The sequence below is a fragment of the Miniopterus natalensis genome, chromosome 3 (assembly GCF_054644295.1).
Source record: "Miniopterus natalensis isolate mMinNat1 chromosome 3, mMinNat1.hap1, whole genome shotgun sequence".
In the NCBI taxonomy this organism is placed as follows: Eukaryota; Metazoa; Chordata; class Mammalia; order Chiroptera; family Miniopteridae; genus Miniopterus; species Miniopterus natalensis.
The window spans coordinates 98,990,900-99,008,877 of NC_142083.1; the positions used below are offsets into that span (position 1 = coordinate 98,990,900).

Genomic DNA, 17,978 nt, shown 5'->3' on the forward strand with positions numbered 1-17,978 from the left:
GGACCGGCGCGCCCTGCGCTAGCGCCCCTGCGCGGCCAGCCCCGCGACTCCGGGAACCCACAAACACTCCCGTCCTGGGGGAACCCCCGGCGCCTCCAGGAAGCATCTGGCCTCCGACCATCCTCCGAGGCCCGGGCTCCTTTCCGGGTCTAATCCACGGTCCAAGTTTCCGCCTCCCGCCCGGACCTGGCGAACCGCCCGCGCTCCCTCCATCCCGCCCGCACCCGCCCTCCTGGGCGCGGCCCCTCAGTCCGCGAGCTCCCCCCCCACCTCCGCGTGCCCACCTTCCGCGCCCCCGCGGGCCCGGGGCGGCGAGCGCTCCCCCTTCCCCCCGCCCCCGGCCGGCTCGCCGCCTCCTGCGCCCCTCCTGCGCCCCACCCCCGCGTCGCTCCTGACCCCACATAGCCGGTGACTCGGCATCGCCCCCGCCCCGCGTCGCACCCCCCCCCCCGCGCCCTCCTTCGAATCCCCGCCCTTGGGTCCGCGCCCCCGGCCTTGGGGCCCGCTCCCCGCCTCCCGGCGCCCGGCGGGGCGGGGCCTCGCCGGCGGAAGTGCCCGGGGCGCGGTGTCTGGGACCGGCCGCGGCGATGGGGGCCCCGGGCGGCTGGCGCGGCGCGGCCCGCAGAGGCGGCTGGGGCTGCCCCGGCGGCGGCGGGCGCGGGCGGCCGGGGGCGCGGTGCGAGTAGCGCGAGGCCGAGCGCGGAGCTATGGGCCGGCCTGGGACCCGGGCGCGGGGCGCGGCGGCGGCGGCGGCGGCGGTGGGGCCGCTGGTGCTGCTCCTGCTCGCTCGGGCCCCTCGGGCCGCCGCCCGCGACAGCGCTGAGAGCGGTGAGCGAGCGGGGACGGCGGGCGCCATCGGGGGCACGAGCTTGGGGGGGGGCGGGGGGCGGGGGGCGGGGCCGGGATTGTGACTCAACCGGGGGCACCTGCGCGCTCACCTGGCGCTGGCTCAGTGCAAAGCCCCCGCCCGGGTTGGGGGTCCGGTCAGTCCCTGCGGGTGCGAGCGGTCGGGGCGTAAAGGACGCGCTCGACCCCCCGTCCCCAGGGCGGGGCTCGCCCTCCCCCCTGCCTGCCTCTTTCCTCCCAGTTCTGGCCCCGCGGGACCGTCGCGCTCTGGGACGGGGGGGCGTCCCGGAGACTCAGCTGGGACTGCGGTTGCGAGGCCGCTGAAAGGGTTACGCAGCGTGGTCACAGTGTGACTACCGCCTGTCTGGGAGACGGGGCAGAGTTGAGAGGAAGTTGCATAGACCCTGGAGCAGGGGCCCAGGTGGGTGTCCTGCTTCCACCCCTCCCGCAGTGACCGCCAAGCCCAGTGCAGTCGCTGTCGACAGCTGGCTTTGCTTCCCCGCGGCCCTGAGGAGCCTGGTGGGCGAGGGGGTTCCGAGGAAATGGGAACTTAGTGGTGTTGGTGAACTTGCCTCCTTCCATTTGCGTTTCTGCACCCGTGAGAGACCCCAACTTTCAGTGACCCAAGACGGTGGCCAGACCAGGAGGTGCTGCCCATCAGGGTTCTGCCTGGGCCTTGGGGGTGTTGAGCAGCTCCCCTGACTCCTGTGCCCTGGGATTCCTGGGGGGCCCTGTGGCCAGGCTGACAGGGGCCTGGGACTAGCTCCCCTTGATTTTCTGCTCCTAGCCCCTCCCCTTTTCGGAAATCTTGCTCCTCCAAGCTCCTGTTTCTTTGGGGACTGTGCCTTTGGCTTCTGAGCTTGAGCTGAAAGGCGGTTTCCTGGAGACGGCTCCTGATTAAGCTGCTCCATTGGATACTGCCACCCTTGCTTTCCCCTTTTCTCCATCCTGGGGGTGGAGTGGGAGGAGGGGTCACCGGGCGGTTTATGGAGATGGAAAGCCGGGGCAGCCCCTCGCCTCCCAGGCCTGCTGGGGGCAGGCAGCAGTGCAGCCCTGGCTCCTGGAAACAGCGGGTGTGCAGGGCTCTGCACCAAATGCCAGTCCTGGGCGTGGGACAGGGCACCCTCATTCAAGTTCCCAGGACAGGCTCAGGGATTTCCTGTCTTCCCCCAAACCCTGTGTCCTTGGAGGGGGCTGTGGGGCAGGGCAGGGGTACATGTGTCCCCTGCTCCCTGTTGTCAGAGATGTGATTCCCACCTCTGGCTCAGAGGATATGTTAATGGCTGGGTATGTTCACCAAGATAACAGTGTGAGCATTTTGGGCAGGGAGATGAAACTCAGAGCTTTGGGGGGGGTGCTGGAGGGGCTGTGTAGCCCTGGGAGTGGGGACCACTGGGCTTTAGGATGACCTTGAGCATGTCTCTCATCTCTTGTGCACCTGCTGAAACTTCACCAGCTTGGTTCCAGGTGCCCTCAGGCTGGTACTCTAGGGCTGACAAGGCCGGAAGGCCTTGCCTCTCAGGGAACTGCACAGTGCCACATGACCTTCCCTGCAACATTCCCTTTGGGGCCCCATCCAGAGGCTGGGTGCCTGGCTGACTGTTTCTCTAAGGCCTCATGGTTCTGAGGTGGGAGTGGGGAGCTAGCCTGCCTCACCTCCCAGCGTTTAGATTTTTTGGCCCTTATGTTATCCTAGGGGCTGCAGGAGCCTCAGGAGAAAGTTTGTGTTAGTCCAGCGGCTCCTACCCTCCTCAGGCCACAGCCTGGTGAGTGGGACCTGGTGGCCAGCAGACACCTGCGAAGCCTGGAGTGTGTCCCACGTAGAGCCTAGCCCCCCATGTTGGGCTCCTCTGGAGCTCAGACTGGTTCTGCAAGTGTGTTTTCTCAAGGTTCCTCTATCTGAAGGTCAGGAAGCTGGCAGGAGAGCCAGCTGCTCACCTGGCTCCCTTACCTGCTTACCTGGCTCACACTGCAGGGGCCCAGCGCCTGCTGCTGGGGTTGTGTGAGCCAGCAACTCTCCTAGCAGGGCAGAGGGAGGCACCCCAGCTTGCAGGAGAGTGAGGCTGCCCTCTGCTGTGTCCACAGAGTATTTCTTCCAGAAGCACTTTACCATCCATTAACCTTGGAGGGAGGGCACCAAAGGGAGGCGCTCTTCACCTGGGCCAAATCTTGAGGAAACTGGGACCCAGAGAGGGGAAGGGACACCCAAAGTCACACGGGTCACAAGATCCCTGCCATCCATCTCAGGCATCATGTAGCCGGCCTCCAGGCCTGGTCTTCCACCCATGGGAATGCAGAGGGTACCTACCTATTCTGTGGGAGCCCAATAGGGAGGGTCTGGGTGGGCACCCTCTCCCACTCATGGGGCAGGCGATTACACTGTAGGACCTGGACACATGCTCTCATGGAGGTTGTGCCCTAGTCAGTGGACACTCCAGGAGGGGCCTAATGCAGGTAGGGCCTACACCTGCTGAGTCTCTGAAGATCCTCAGAGCTGGTCCAGGAAATGCTGATGTGACGGAGTGAGCAGTGAGAGCAAATTTTTGGAGTGTGTAGAGGAAGGAGCGGGGGTGGGGGCAGGCACAGAAGTGGGGGACTGAGAGTCACTGCAGGGACTGGGGCACAAGGAGCCCCAAGTGAGGCCGTGGGTAGCCTGTCTGCCATGAGCCCTGCCTCATCCCTGTGCCACTCTGCATGGGCACATGCCCATGGGAAATGGGAGCCAGCTGTCCCCTGGTCCCCACAGCTGGCCAGGCTTCTAGCCTGGAGTCCCCTCAATCCCAGAGTCTCTGTTTGCCACCTCTCTGGGTGAGGTGACTCAGGCTTTGGTCCAGCAGTGTCCCAAGTCGTCATGGGGCTGAGCAGGTGGCCAGCCTTCAGACTTGAACTCCCTCACCTGTCAAGTGGGACCAGTTGCCAGAGACAGCTGCCAGGGGCTGGAGGGGGATAGTAACCTTTGCCAAGGTCAAAGTTGGAGTGCCGGGCATTCCAGGGGCTCTAGACCAGCCCACCATGGCTTCCCTCACCCTTTTTCTCTGGGACCATGCCAGGGCAGAAGGGCCTCTGAATCCCTCTGTCTGCCCCCAGCGTGGAGGCGGGGCACCCCTGGGCTGGCTGACAGTGCCTTCTTCCCGCAGACATCAGGCTGGTGTCTGAGCAGTTCTCACAGTCCCCGCAGAAGCTGTCTTTCTACAGCTGGTATGGCAGCGCCAGGCTCTTCCACTTCCGAGTGCCCCCGGATACCGTACTGCTGCGCTGGCTGCTGCAAGTGTCCCAGGGTGGCGGCCCCACGTGTGCAAACGAGGAAATCACTGTGTAGGTGTCTGCCCGTCTGCCTGCCCGAGCCCAGCCCGGCGCCCACACCTGATGCCTGCCCTGCTATCCCCTCCTCCAGGTACTTCCGCTACGGTGCCCCTCCTGTCATCAACCCACTGGGTACCAGCTTCCCTCCCAACACCACTGTACAGCCCTCCTTCCTCATCAAGATGCTGCAGAGCAACGCCTCCATCAACATCTCCCACCCAGCACCTGGGGACTGGTTTGTGGCTGCCCACCTGCCCCCCGCAAGCCAGAAGATTGAGGTGAAGGTGAGGGCTCTACTCTCCAGGGATGGAGGGGCAGGTCACATCTGTGCAGGAATGGCTGGCCCCTGTTATTTTCCTCCTCAGGGCAGACCTTATTGAGGCTGTGCTGCAGCCCTGCCTCCCCACCATCCCCTGCCCTGCCCATGGCTCTCTGATCATGCCCTCCTACCCTCCCGCCCCACCAGGCCTGGTCTCTCTGCTCCTGCCCTGCTCACGCCCCTCCACCCCCACCCCCCCCCACACACCTGGGCTTTCTGCTCCTGCCCCATCCCATGTCTACGAAGCCCCTCCCCTGCCTCTTATTCTCTTTCTAGGGCTTTATTCCCACCTGTGCCTACATCTTCCAGCCTGACATGCTGGTCATGCGGGTACTCAAGGTCTCCATCCTGGAGCCTGATACACCCTTTTCCCAGACCCTCCTCTCGCACCCCAGCTACCTCAAGTGAGTGGAGGGTCTTGGAGGGAGGCCCAGCCTCTGGGTTTAAAGGGGTGGGTGGTACCACTGTCCTCACTTTGGGTGAGAAAGGTGGGGTTCTGGGTCTTGGGGTCATGCTGGGAAGTGAGGCCACCACCCTGAGTGTGAGCAATGAAGGGAGGTCCTTGGAAGCCACAGAGCCTGAGCAAGGCCATCCCCCTTGGCTGCAGAATCTTCGTCCCCGAGTACACCCAGGAGCTGCAGCTGGAGCTGCAGGACTGTGTGTCCAACGGGAGCCTAGGCTGCCCCGTGCACCTCACTGTGGGCTCAACTACCCTGCCCAGCAACTTTCAGAAGGTGCTCACCTGCACTGGCTCCACCCAGGCCTGCCGCCTGCTATTGCCCTCACCACCCTGGAACCATTGGTTGCAAGTGACAGCTAAGAGCCTGGCAGGGCCCCATGTATTGGTGGCTTTCAGAGCTATAGCTGCTCTCACAGGTGGGCTGCATGGGGAGGCAGGATGGGGGTGGCTCTGCCCCATGCCTTCAATACCCACCCTTTCTCCAACTGAGCCCCTTGTCCTCCTGACAGCCTGCAGGCCTGGGATTGTAAACTTCCAGCATCTTCTACAGAACAGTCCAAACCAGAGCTGCAATGCCTCCGCTGGTCTGCTGACCCCAAGCCCTGGCTACCAAGACCTTGGCAGGAGCAGCAGTGAGGGTGGTGGCCCCTTCTGCCTCATGAGCTACCGGGTCTTGCGGGAAGACATGGACGTGATGTCTGTGCACTTCAGGCCCCTAGACAAGGTCTCAGTGCTGGTGCAGTCAGACATGCCTTCGGTGATGCAGCTGTACCTTAACACGGGCATGGACAGTGGGGGCTCCCTCACCATTTCCCTGTGGGCCAACAAGGTACTTTCATCTGTGAGCGCCTCATGGCCCCGCTCAGCTCAGGACTTAGACCCTCCCAGGCTGAGTGGTGCTGCTTAGGCCTCCCTGCACGGACTTTATTTATTATGGAAACTGGGTTGGGGTGGCCTTTCAGGTAACAGGGTGACCCCGAAAGGCATTTGGCAGAAAGAGAGGCCTGTTTTAGAGGTCCCTGTCAGCAGATCCAGGGCGGTGCCTGAGGAAATGGGGCTTCGAGTGAGATCAGAGGCTGGGTGTCACCGGGCCTGGAGGAGAAGGGTCCTGAGTGGGCCCTGGGCCAGTGGGAGTCACAAAGAGCACCCAGTGTCAGACTGGGAACTTAGGGCTAACCCTGCACGGCCACCCTTTTCAGAGTGTGATTTCCAACAACACCTTGGTAATGGTCTGCGTGAACGCTGCCTCACCCTTCCTCAGCTTCAACACGTCGCTCAACTGCACCACAGGTATGGGCAAGAGCATCTGGCTAAGTGGCCCCGCAGCCCCTCCGGCCACCTCTTACCAGGCCTTCCTGCTCCTCCCGCAGCCTTCTTCCAGGGACATCCCCTGAGTTTGAGCACCTTGTCTCGCAAGGCCAACCTGATCATCCCCTACCCAGAGACAGACAACTGGTACCTCTCTCTGCAGCTTGTGTGCCCTCAGAGTCCTGAGTAAGTAAACTTGGGGGCTAGGGTGGGAGCCACCCAGAGCTGCTGGGTGGCTGAATCATTGCATTCAGGACCATGATTGGGCTGCCTGCATCTGAGTTTGAAAGTAACTCAGCTTCCTATAAATCACACAGGGTAAGTTGCCTTCCAGGAGTTATGAAGGACTTCCCTCCTCCACCTGGCCACCCCTCCTCAGGCAGCCCTGGGAGCCAGGACACAGGGAAGGGGACTGGTTCAGGACAGCCCTAGACAGACTGGGATGCAGTGTCGTGCGAAGGGGAAGGGAAATCTTGGCTTCTGCAGATTTCATGGCTTCTGTCCTCCGGGGCTCAGAGCCTGGGGGCCTCAGTTCTGGGTTCATGTGTCCAAGAGCCTGACTAGAGCACTGGCAGGGACTGGCCAGCAGACCTTGGCAGCCAGTCTTCCTGTGGCCCCTTCCTCTCAGGGAGTGTGAGAAGGCCTCAGTCCTTGTGGAGACCACCTTGTCTTTGGTGCCCTGCTTGAATGACTGTGGACCATACGGCCAGTGTCTCCTACTACGCAGATATGGCTACCTGTATGCGGGCTGCAGCTGCAAAGCAGGTGAGGGCCAGGCCTGGGTGCCTCCAGACACTCCTGTCTTTGACTGCCTAGCCCTGTGCCTTCCTCTAGGAGCCATCCCAATCTGCCAAGGCTGAAGAGTACCCTTGCAGAGCAAGGGCAAATGCCTTATCCCCTCTCTGGCCACATACCTCCAATCCCCCACACACGCACAGAAAGGCACCCCCAGAGGCGGTCCTGCCTCCTGACTTTGGCCTCTCCTGCCCACATCTGCCCACACGTGTGTCCCATACCTGCCCCACACCTTCCTACCTTTGTATACCTGTCCTATACTTGCCCTATACCTGTCCCATACCTGCCCTTACCTGTCCACACTTGTCCCATTCATCTTCCCCACACCTGCCCATACATGCCACACACCTGCCCCATACCTGTCCCATATCTGCCTCACATCTGCCCCACACATCCCTACACCTGCCTCACACCTCTTTACACCTGCCCATGCCCGCCTCATAGCTGCCTGCCCCTGCCCACACTCGCTTATACCTACCCACACATGCCCCACACATGCCCATACCCATACCTGCCCTAGCCTGCTCCGAGGTGAGAAAGGGGCTTCTCTGCAGGGCTTTGGGTGAGGGTGGGCCCTGACGTTCAGCAGTGCCTCCCCCACAAGCCTGGCCTCAGCTGACCACCCTCAGCCCCCGCACATTGCGTTGGCCCCCAGGCTGGCGTGGGTGGAGCTGCACGGACAACAGCACAGCCCAGACCGTGGCCCAGCAGAGGGTGGCCACGCTCCTACTCACCCTCAGCAACCTCATGTTCCTGGCTCCCATCATCCTCTCCGTGCACCGCTGCCTCCTGGTGGAGGCCTCCGTCTACGCCTACACCATGTTCTTCTCCACGGTAGGCTCCCCTGCTCCCCTGGGGATGGTGGGGAGGTCTGGGCCCCCTCTCACTGCCCTGCCCCGCAGTTCTATCATGCCTGCGACCAGCCCGGGGAGGCGGTGCTATGCATCCTCAACTATGACACACTGCAGTACTGCGACTTCCTGGGCTCTGGAGTGTCCATCTGGGTCACCATCCTCTCCATGGCGCGGCTAAAGGCAGCCCTGAAATATGTGAGTAACCTCCTGACACCCAGGACTGGGCTCTGAGGGAGCAGAGGCCCTTGCATGCTGAGGGAGAGACCAGGAGGTTCAGCTGCTGCCATTAGAAACCTCCTATCTTTTGTAATGACCAGTCTCCCACTAGAAGAAGCCTCTGCCAGCTGGAAGGGACTGTGCTGGCTGCTTGGAGGATTCCAGGAAAGGACAGTGAAAGATAGGGTTAGGCAAGGACCTTCCCAGCCCACTTTTCTCCCAAGGCTCTTACAGAGAGGAGGCCTGGAGCCCCCACCCCAGGCCAGACCTCCTGCTTCTGGAGTTCCCGGATTTTAGGGCTTTTTCTGTCACAGCCAGGCATGGCTGATGGAGACATGTGACCCAGTGCCCTGCCTGGCTAATCTGTGCCTTAGGATGAATCAGAGGAGTGTTGCCTCCCTCCCTGCCAGCGGAGCAGAACTGTGTGCCCGCAGCTCCAAGGGGGTGGTTGGAGGTGCTGGGGGGCAGTGAGGTGATAGGATAACTAGCAGGTCCAGGCCACATGCTCCTGCTGGACCTTGTGCCATCACGACAACCCTGGCCTCGGGCTCCTGTGACCCTGTGGTTGTTTCTGTCTTGTTCAGGTCCTGCTTCTACTGGGCACACTGGTGTTTGCCATGTCCTTGCAGCTGGACCGCAGGGGCGCCTGGAACATGATAGGGCCTTGTCTCTTTGCCCTCGTGATCATGGTCACCATGTGGGTAAGGAGCTCTTGCCCAGACCCCCTCTCCTGGCAATTGGAATAAGAGAGCGTTGGCTCCCCACAGACCCCCACTCTGGGAGAAGAGAGACTGGCCACTGATTCTGGCCATGTTGCTGTCCTGAGTCTGAGTCCTCCATGTTTGCTGTGGGCTGCCAATGGCATTTACAGGGCCTTGTGTGGCTTCATGCCGAGGCCTGGGCCTGAGGACCCATCAAGTCTCTGTGCCCTTGAGCCCCTTCCAAGAATCGCACATCCATGGTCCTGCTACCCAGATTGGGGCGGGGGGGGGGGGGGGGCTGGGAACTACAGCTGCAGCCCCTGTGCCAATGCTCTCATGATGGTTCTCTCCAGGTATATCGCTGTGGACACCGGCGTCACTGCTACCCTTCCTCCTGGCAACGCTGGGTCTTCTACCTCCTGCCTGGCATCTCCATGGCCGCTATGGCCATTGCCATTTACACTTCCATGATGACCAGTGACAACTATTACTATACCCACAGTATCTGGCATATACTGCTGGCGGGGAGCACAGCATTCCTGCTGCCACCATCTGACAAGCACACTGAGCCCTGGGCCTGCTCACAGAAGCTCAACTGCCACTATCAGATCTGCAAGAACCACCGGGAGGAGCTGTACACGGTGACATGATGCAGCCAACTCAGGGACACCCACAGCTTTGATGATGACCTCTCCAGCCATGGGCAGGGCCAAGGGAGAGGGACCCCGTCCAGATGGATTTCCAACTGAATAAAATTGCTCTGCGCATCCATTTGCTTCCTTCTCCAGAGGAGAGGACCACACCCCCCGGTTCCCTAGTGCCTGCTGGCTGCCAGCTGACCCCATCCCTCTGCAAGTCCCAGCTGCTATCTGCAGTGGCCCCTGGGGCCAGGGCCTGGCTGCCTGGAAACCACAGGTACCATTCGGGGGCAGGCTCTGTGTTCTGCTGGCCTGGGGACAGTTGGAGATGTGGAGAAAGATTCCCCCATCACCCTGTTCCCCTACGAGGCTGTGATGTGAGACGCAGGGAGGCAGAGGAGGCTTGAGCCCACCTCCCACCTGCCGCCAAGACTGCTGAGGCTGGGAGCTGTGCCCCTGAATGCCAGTCTATCTTGGGTATAGGGATGCCATAGTTGCCTTGGGGAGAGGTGACTGTGACCATTAGAGAGCTGATGGGCACTGGGGAACATAGGATGCAGCCACCACTAGTGGTGGCATGGGAAAGGCTGGCTTCTGGCTGTGGTACCCTGCCCTTCCCCTCACTTTGGTTCTCAGCTTTGAAGCTCAGACTCCTGAGAAGAGCTTCCTGGGGAGGGGGCGGCTGAGCTGCTCTTTGGGTGCCAGCAACACAGGGCACACCCTGCCCCAACTATGTGTCCCCACTCTTCCCCTGGATTCCTGGGCACTTGTCTGGGGATCACCCTCTTGAGTTGCTGTTAGGAGCAGAGGTGATGGATGCCACCCTGTACTGGCCCAAGCATGTGTTTGGGGAGGGGGTTGCTAGGGCCGCCTGGCCCAGCCTTTCGTCCTCCTCTGTGGGGGAAGCAGGGTAAGGGGTGCTGATTGCCAAGGCAAGAGCACAGGAGGCTGCTGTCTGTATGAGGGGTGTGGACATGGGAAGCTGGAGTCACTGAGGTCCAGGGTCAGGGCCCTGGGGCTTCCTTTTTGGGTCCTGTCCAGGGTGTGGCTTCCCGCACTTCCAGTCACCCTGCATTTGGCCGCAGTAGCATTTTCTAGGCTTATAAAGGGGAAAATAATAGGCGCAGTGTTTTTTTTTTGGCGGGGGGGTAAAACATTTTAAGACATTAAGCTATTTTTATGTAGCTCTGATGTCACTGTGATTGGTGAATTTAATATCCTACTGTTATATTTCAAGGCAAAGAGTTTTTACATTGTTTTTTTGCGCTCTCTCTGGGAGGAAAGGAGATAGGGCGGAGGATGGCACGCCCTGTCCCCTGGGCTGCTGCTCGGAAAATCTGCAGCACTTGATGACAGTGCCCTGAGCTGCAGCTGTCGTCACCCGAGTTTCCCACGGTTCCTAAGGGCGGGGAAGTGGGCGGGCTAGGGACTGACGGACGGGCCCTGCAGCCAGTCAGTGGCGGGCGGAGAGCTAGTGGCCGCAGCACGACTTCCGGGCGCGGGGCGCGGGGCGCGGGGGGCTCCAGGGTCCGCGGTGGTCGGTCTCGAGCTGGTACCTCGCAAAGAAAGAGCCCAGGTCGGGGCCGCGTTAGCGCGGGGTGCGAGGCCGGGGTGCGGGTCGCCGCACGGGAGCCCGGGGTCTTTGCCTCCCGCTGGCTGGCCCGATGCGGGTGCGCGATTCCCGGCGCTCCCACGGGAGCGGCACCGGCCGTGGGGCGCCTCTGCCCCGCCTGCCCCCGCCCGCCCTCCGCTTCCTGGAGGAGGCGCGGCCGCCGCTCCGGTGCCCTGCGGCCGCACGGGGCCAAGCTCAAGATCCACCCGGAAAACGGGCAGCGGGGGCGCGTGGAGGACGTGCCCTTCCCTCCCCGTCCCGAGAGTCCCAGGGGGGCGCTGGGGCGGCGGGGGCCGATCGACCAGGTGGGCGAGCAGGGCAGGCGTCAGGGGGACTTCCCGGGGCTTTGCCGCTCTGGACAGCGTGCTGGGCTCCGGAGGAACCTGGAGAGCAAAAGGGAGATCGACCAGCCTGAGACAGGCTGGCCCGTACCGGGAACAGCAAGTGCAGAGGCCCAGGGGTGTGGCCCAGATCAGGTGTAAGGACGGGGAGGCCTGTGTGTTGAGAGCAGGTGGGGGAGGGAGGTTTGCAGTCGCCTGTCCGCTTGACTCACCATAGTTTGCTTCTGTCACTTGCCCTGACACAAGGCTGGCACCACCACCTCCTCATTGCACTTTGGAAGACTGGGATTCCCACCTGGGGGCAGGTCTCCTGAGTCTGCGTCCAGCACCTGCTGCCTCTGGTGGTAAACCCGAGGGATTGCTGAGCCTTCTGGGGGAGGCCTCCCAGGCTGGCGCCTCCCTTTGCCCTCTTTGCCCCTGGTGTGGAATGTGATGACTCGTGAACCATGGAGTTATGATTGTGTGTGTAGTGTGCCTGGGTCACACACCAGCAACCTCAGCAAAGTCTGGGATGCCAGGCTGGCTGGGGACCAGCTGACTTCTGCACGGTCAACCAGGTCTACATCCTGAGTCTTCTCCCTGGGCCCCACTTGGGTCTGTCAGGAGGAGCAGCGACACTCATGCAGACTCTTGCTCTTTCAGCTCTCGAAGAGGGTGAAGATGTGGAAGCCATGAGCGCCACAGTGAGGTCCTTGACACAAAATTCTCCGTGACTGACTATGCGCACCCTGGACCTCATTGATGAGGCCTGTGGGTTTGGCTTCAACATCCTGAAGGCAAGAGGGGTCTGATGGCCAGTCAGAGAGGGGAGGCTAGATCACAGCACCCATTGGGGCTGGCTGGTCTCTGGAGTGGAGTGTCACCAGTGAAATGTGAATAGGACCCACCCCTTTCCAGGCAGCCCCAGTGGGGGCTTTCTGCCTTCGGGAAAGTTTGTTACTATGGGCAGTTGTGTTGCCCTCCAGGTCCCCAGTGAACATGGCCCTCTCCTTCCTTGCTCTTGGTTCTTCCTCTTTTCTAGCCTGGGGGCTCCCAGCTGCTGGGAATGATGGGGGGAGGGGGGTGGCTGGCTGGCAGGGGGGGTGGGACCCTGCCAGCAGCACCTGGCCCCATTCATAGCTTCCTTCCAGACCCCAAAGGAGGACCTGTGCTCCAAGTTTGGGATGGACCTGAAGCGAGGGATGCTGTTGCTCTTGCCCAACAGGACCCCAACTGCACCCTGACGACCCCAAGAAGAGGGCAGCCATCTATGACAAGTGTAAGGTGAGGATTTGGGCTTGGACTTCCTGCTCCTGGTGGGCTCCAGGGGTGACCACCTGGCCTCACCACATGCCCCTTGTCTGCCTGCCCAGGAGTTTGTCATCCTGGAGGAGGAGGCAGAGTGGGTTGGCCTGACTCTGGATGAAGCTGTGGAGAAGCAGAGGCTTCTGGAGCAGAAGGTGAGCGTGCGTGAGTGCCAACTGCTCTGCCCTCTTGGGTGGGCACAGAGGCCAAGCAGACAGATGGGGTGGGGAAGTGCACTGCCTTGTGGGTAGCTTGGACAGGGGGCTGTCATGCGAGGTGGGCTTGGGGAAGAGCTGCCTCTGTCCAGGTCCCCAGCTGGAGCCACAGTCCTGTGGATTCCACATGGCACTTTTCCTCTCCTCATGGCCCTGACCCTCTCCTGCACCCTCTGGCCCACTTCAGGGACAGAAAGACTCGGTGATACGAACTGGAATCTTGGCACCATTTGTTTACTTGACCACTTAGCATCCCCTAGGGTCTTCCCAGTTGAGACCTTCTTCTGTCTGTTCCCTAGGAGGGTGTGGAGCCTGTGGTAGCTGCTGGGACAGAGAGCCCCTACCCATGGCACAGCAGCTGGCTGCTCCTATTCCCTCTGCTTGGCTTAGCTGTGTCCACTGGGCACCAAGGCAGGGAAACCAGAAGCAGACACCTGATTCCTGCATCCCCAAGGGACACTACCCTCTGGACTGGGGGCTGAGGGGTGGTGAGCAGCCTCATTTGACTCCATGGCCAAGCCTGAGGCCAAGTCCACTCATGCCCAGTTCCTCTTGGTGTTTGGCCAAAGGCAGCTGGATTTCTGCCCTCCCAAGAGTGCCTCACTGTGACCTCGTCTTGTCCCTGTAGGACCCCATCCCTCTGTTCAAGGTCTACGTGGAAGAGCTAATTAAGCAGCTTCAGCAGCAGGCACTGTCTGAGCCAGTAGTGGTGCAGAAGAGAGCCAGCGGGAAGTGACTGCATAGTGACTGACTCGTTCCTGATAGCCAGGCTCAGTGTCCCTTGTTGTCCCCCAGCCACTCCACCCCTCCACCCTTTGGCACCATGTCTAGGGCGGTGACAAGAGCCACTTGTAGCAGTGGGTGAACCTTTCTTGTGCATGCTGGCTGTGAAGCTTCTGGCTGGGTGGACTTTGTGAAGGCCCTAATGGGCCTCTGGTCTCAGGATCCCCAAAGGCCTTCAGCCTTCTGGCTGCCTCTGAGGTCTCCCTTCCGCCTGCAGCGGAGGCCCAGTTGAGGCAGATTCACTGCATTTGGGGGACAGCATGAGTAAAATCTGAGCGGGGCCATGTGTGTGCTGCTTTGCTTAGAGTACTGGAGCTCTCCTGATACTCCTTGACCCCATCACCCCTCGCCCCAGAGACCCTGGGCATCACTGAGATGGGTGGTGGTCCCTAGCTGAGCTGTGGGGCTGAGATTTGTTTCGGTGGTTTTCTTTATTTTTTTTAAATATATCTTTATTGATTTCAGAGAGAGGAAAGGAGAAGGAGAAAGAGAGAGATAGAAACATCAATGATGAGTCATTGATCGAGCCCGCAACCCCGGCATGTGCCCTGACCGGGAATCGAACCCCGATCGCCTAGGATCCTAGGTCAGAGCTCAACCGCTGAGCCACGCCCAGCCGGGCTCGGTGGTTTGCTTTCCTCTGGGAGAGAATCCTGAGAAGTTAAGGGTGTTCTGCGGTAGGATAGGATGCTGCTGGCCTCTCTGCATTGCACATTCTGCCTGTTCTGGATGTTTTCCAGAGCAGAGGCAGGGAGGCTGTGGCCTGGCTCTGGGAGTAACAGGGAAGTGTCCATGCTGGCATGCCCTTTGGTGTGGTGAACACCTCCCACCAGCTCAGAGGTGCAGGAGCCCTCAGAGGGCACTGCAGGTGGCAGTGTCTTACAGGGAAAGCCTTGGTCTAGAGCTCTGTCAGCACAGCCACCTGGGCCTGCAACCTGCGTGTCCCCTCCTCAGCTGACCCACACTTCATTTTGAGCCAGTCACCCTGAGGCCTTTCCTGCTCTGAGATTTGGGGATGCCTTGGCCTTCTTCCCTGACCCTTATCTGGAAGTCCAGCATTGAGACCTAGTCAGTTGTCTGGGAGCACAGGGAGGGGCTCCCCTGACAACTGGTGGAGGGGTGCTGGGCTCCCCTGAGTGGCAATGTGGAAGCGACAACACTGGGCTGTGTTCCTGGTGGCAGAGGCCAGAGGCAGCATGCAGCTGGCCAGTAGGCATGGCTGGTCAGTAGGCACAGCTGCAGGAGGGCCCTGGAAATCCCACGGCTCATGAGGTCACCAAGGGTCAGGGCCTGCCTTGGGGTCAGAACCCTGGGGGGCATGTCCCCAGATCTCTGTCCATATCTGGGTGCACTGTCACAGTCCCAGGACTCTTGGGAAGCATGAGTCCGAGGTGTCCTCATGCTTCCCATACACCAGTGACCTCTCATGTAATGTCCCTACTGTGTGAACAGTTTTTAATATTTAAAAAATTTTACCAAAAGCTGACAATTCCCAGCCTCCCCTACCCTTCCCCAGCTCTGGTGGACCAGCATGGCCCAGCCCAGTTGTCCGAACTACAGCCCCTGGCTCCAGCCAGATTGGTTGTGGTCTGGAGGGCCAGCCCTCCCCATGTTCATGTCCACAGCACAGTTCCCATCCGCCCTGAACTGAATCAGACTGACCCCTTTCCAGCTCCTCAGCCTGTCACCTGGGTCCTCTCTGTTATGTGCACCCCTGATGTCCCCAGTTCATTGACCTTGGCTCTCATCACCCCTCATTAACCTGCTTTCCACCCCAATGAAGGCTACAGGTAGAGTGGGCTCCTGCCAGGACCTGTAGGGTTCATGTGTCAGATTCCTGGAGTCCCCAAGGGACCTGACGCTGGTGCAGAGTAGGAGTGAACCTCCCTGTCAGCATTGGTAGGCCAGGGGAGAGTGTCTGAGTCCTGGCTGGCTCTGCTCCCCTGGCTTCTGGTGCTGCTGGCCAGTGGGAAATGCTCAGCATGGCTTCAGCGGGTCACTCACTTCTCCATAACCCGAGACTGACTGAGGTGGCGGTCTGAGTGTGTCCTTGGCCCTGAATCACTGAAACGTGAGCCCTCATCTGGAGGGAGGCAGTATCTGTTTGTTTCCTCAAATTCTCACAAATACCCTTAGCAAAGATTAAGAAGCCCTCAGTGATTGACAGAGTCATCCCCCACCACAAATAAACAATAACCCAGCTCTGGGACAGGCCACTGGCAGGCTGGATCCACCATACTGTCCACCTTCCGGAAGGTGGGGGTGTGGAGGGCGACATGGACTGGATGTGCTCACACGTCATATGGAACCAGGAGCTGAGCCATTGGAGCCCATCTAGCCACCTGTCCCTGCCCCCCCATATATTCCCCACTCCAGGCCCTTGTCTGTTGATGTTTTCTGAGAGCCTCCAATTCCCACTCCATGAGGCCCTGCAGCCCCTCAGACCCCTGGATTGGGGGCTCATTTGTACTCACCCAGGTCAGACCTGCCTGCACTGGCCCATGCCCCTATCCATGACCGGCTGGGTCAGACCTAGCCCAGTGGTCTAGGAGCCCTCTTAATCCCCACATGTCCCAGGGAGTGGCTGAGCCCACATGTTTATGTGACAGCAGAGCCCAATCAGTCAGTTTCATTGTCAAGGACCATGGAGTGGACCATCACTGTGGCTATGCACTGGGGAGGGGTCCCTTGGGACTGGGGCAGTAGAGGCCTCTGACAGAAGAGTGGCCATCAACACCATGTTATGTCCACTGTCTCAGGGTTGGGCCCAGTCCAGGGCTCTGCTCCTAACTCTTCAGCCTAAGGGTGTCACCTGAGTCCTGCTCTGAGTCCACTGTGAGGCTCACTCATGTGCACCGTCTGCCCTTCCCTGAGCCTGTGCTTGAATTCATCTTCACTTTCACCATCCATTACCACCCCCTGAACCTTCTGCTGGCTTCAGACTCCCTCAAACTCCTCTTCCCCCCCACCAACCACCCATAAGCTGGAGCCTGAGGGCAGATGAACCCCCTCAGCAGCCTCAGCCCCATGCTGTCCTGTCCGGCACTCTCTGCCCCAGCACACCAGAGCCCTCCCCAGCTCATCCTGACCCTCAGAATGGAGCTTCAGGCCCAGGACCCTTTATCACTGCCAGCTGGCCCAGGCCTTACCCCTGGATAAGACCTATCTGCTGGTGGCATTCTGCCCTGCAGAAGCTGGGGGCTCCATCCTGTGACTAGGCCGCTTGGGGTGGAGGCAGTGTGAAGTGTGAGCAAGTTCAGGGGGCTGCCTGAGCAGCCTCTTTGCCCTGTGGCTCTGGGTCCAGCCTGGCCTGCTCTGAGTCCCTTCCCTCGGATGTGTGACCCCTGTTGATCTGTGTTCCAGGCTCCCCTTAGCTTCTGGTCTTTGGGCCTTGGTAGTGGCCTCCTCAGCAGCCTCTGGGCCGCCAGGGGCCAGCCTCAGTCCTGAGCTCTTTGCAGGGCCTTGAGGCTCACACCTACTCCTTGCAGCCCTGGAGCTGTTCCTTACGCAATCCTGTGTCAGCAGGTGTGGGCTGGGCTTGGACCAGGAAGCTGGGCTGTCAGGTGACCTTCATGGGGGCCTTGACCAGGTGGTGCTCATCCCAGGAGCATTTGGACAGGCCAGGGGCTGTCACAGAGGTGAGGTGTGAATAGCTCTTGGCTTCTCTGTGCTCTGCAGCCCCCACGAGTGACGCTGTCATGCCCTTGCTAAGAAGTCCTGGTCTGGAAACTGGGAAGGCCTCACCAAGGGGCCTGGTGGTGCAGGTCAAGGGAAGAGCCGGTGCAGGGTCATGGGTGTTTGGCCAGTTTCTGCAGGTTTGGAGAGTGTCTGCATAGTGTGGCCGAAGTCCCAGAGTCCTACGGGTGGAGACACAGGTCTGTGGGCAGCAGAGCCATGCCGGGGTCCCTGAAGGCTGAGGGGACTGTGTAATTGTGATTGTGTGTTCAGTAGACTAATGAGAGTGCAGAGGAGCGGTTTGCAGGCAGAGACAGGGCTGGCAGGCCTTTGGGGTCTGAAGTGGTGAAAAGCTTGGTTCTATCCACCTGGGTTGGGCAGTTCCTTGTGCTCTTCCTCCTGTTGCTCTCACCCATTATTTTCTCACAAGACTGGGCCTGGGCCTGACCTTCAGCCCCTGGGGCAAGCCTAACCTGAAGTCCTCTTAGGGGGGCTGCAGAGGACACTGTTTCTGCCTCCACTAGGGGGTCAGGCAGGGTATGGAGCAGCCTGGGACATGCCCAGAGAGAGGGACCTTTCACACTGGACATTCATGGAACACACACACACATGAAAACACTTAGCAGCT

The 17,978-nt window shown here is 60.5% G+C and overlaps 1 protein-coding gene and 1 pseudogene across 2 annotated transcripts; both read left to right on the forward strand.

The window, feature by feature from the left end:
* The first annotated feature begins 707 nt into the window (after positions 1-707).
* On the forward strand, positions 708-12,812 carry PGAP6 (post-GPI attachment to proteins 6). The gene is made up of 16 exons (XM_087815812.1): positions 708-828; positions 3,984-4,161; positions 4,241-4,433; positions 4,745-4,872; positions 5,076-5,344; positions 5,438-5,757; positions 6,128-6,218; positions 6,299-6,422; positions 6,865-7,001; positions 7,687-7,865; positions 7,934-8,080; positions 8,686-8,802; positions 9,156-9,717; positions 12,036-12,169; positions 12,524-12,656; positions 12,746-12,812. The coding sequence occupies exons 1-13, from the start codon at positions 708-710 to the stop codon at positions 9,450-9,452; spliced, it is 2,301 nt and encodes a 766-aa protein (XP_087671938.1). The 3' UTR covers positions 9,453-9,717; positions 12,036-12,169; positions 12,524-12,656; positions 12,746-12,812.
* Positions 10,253-14,776, forward strand: LOC107544733 (large ribosomal subunit protein bL28m-like; annotated as a pseudogene). The gene is made up of 6 exons (XR_015714233.1): positions 10,253-10,350; positions 11,201-11,357; positions 12,036-12,169; positions 12,524-12,656; positions 12,746-12,832; positions 13,521-14,776. The product of XR_015714233.1 is annotated as a large ribosomal subunit protein bL28m-like (transcript).
* The last annotated feature ends 3,202 nt before the right edge of the window (positions 14,777-17,978 follow it).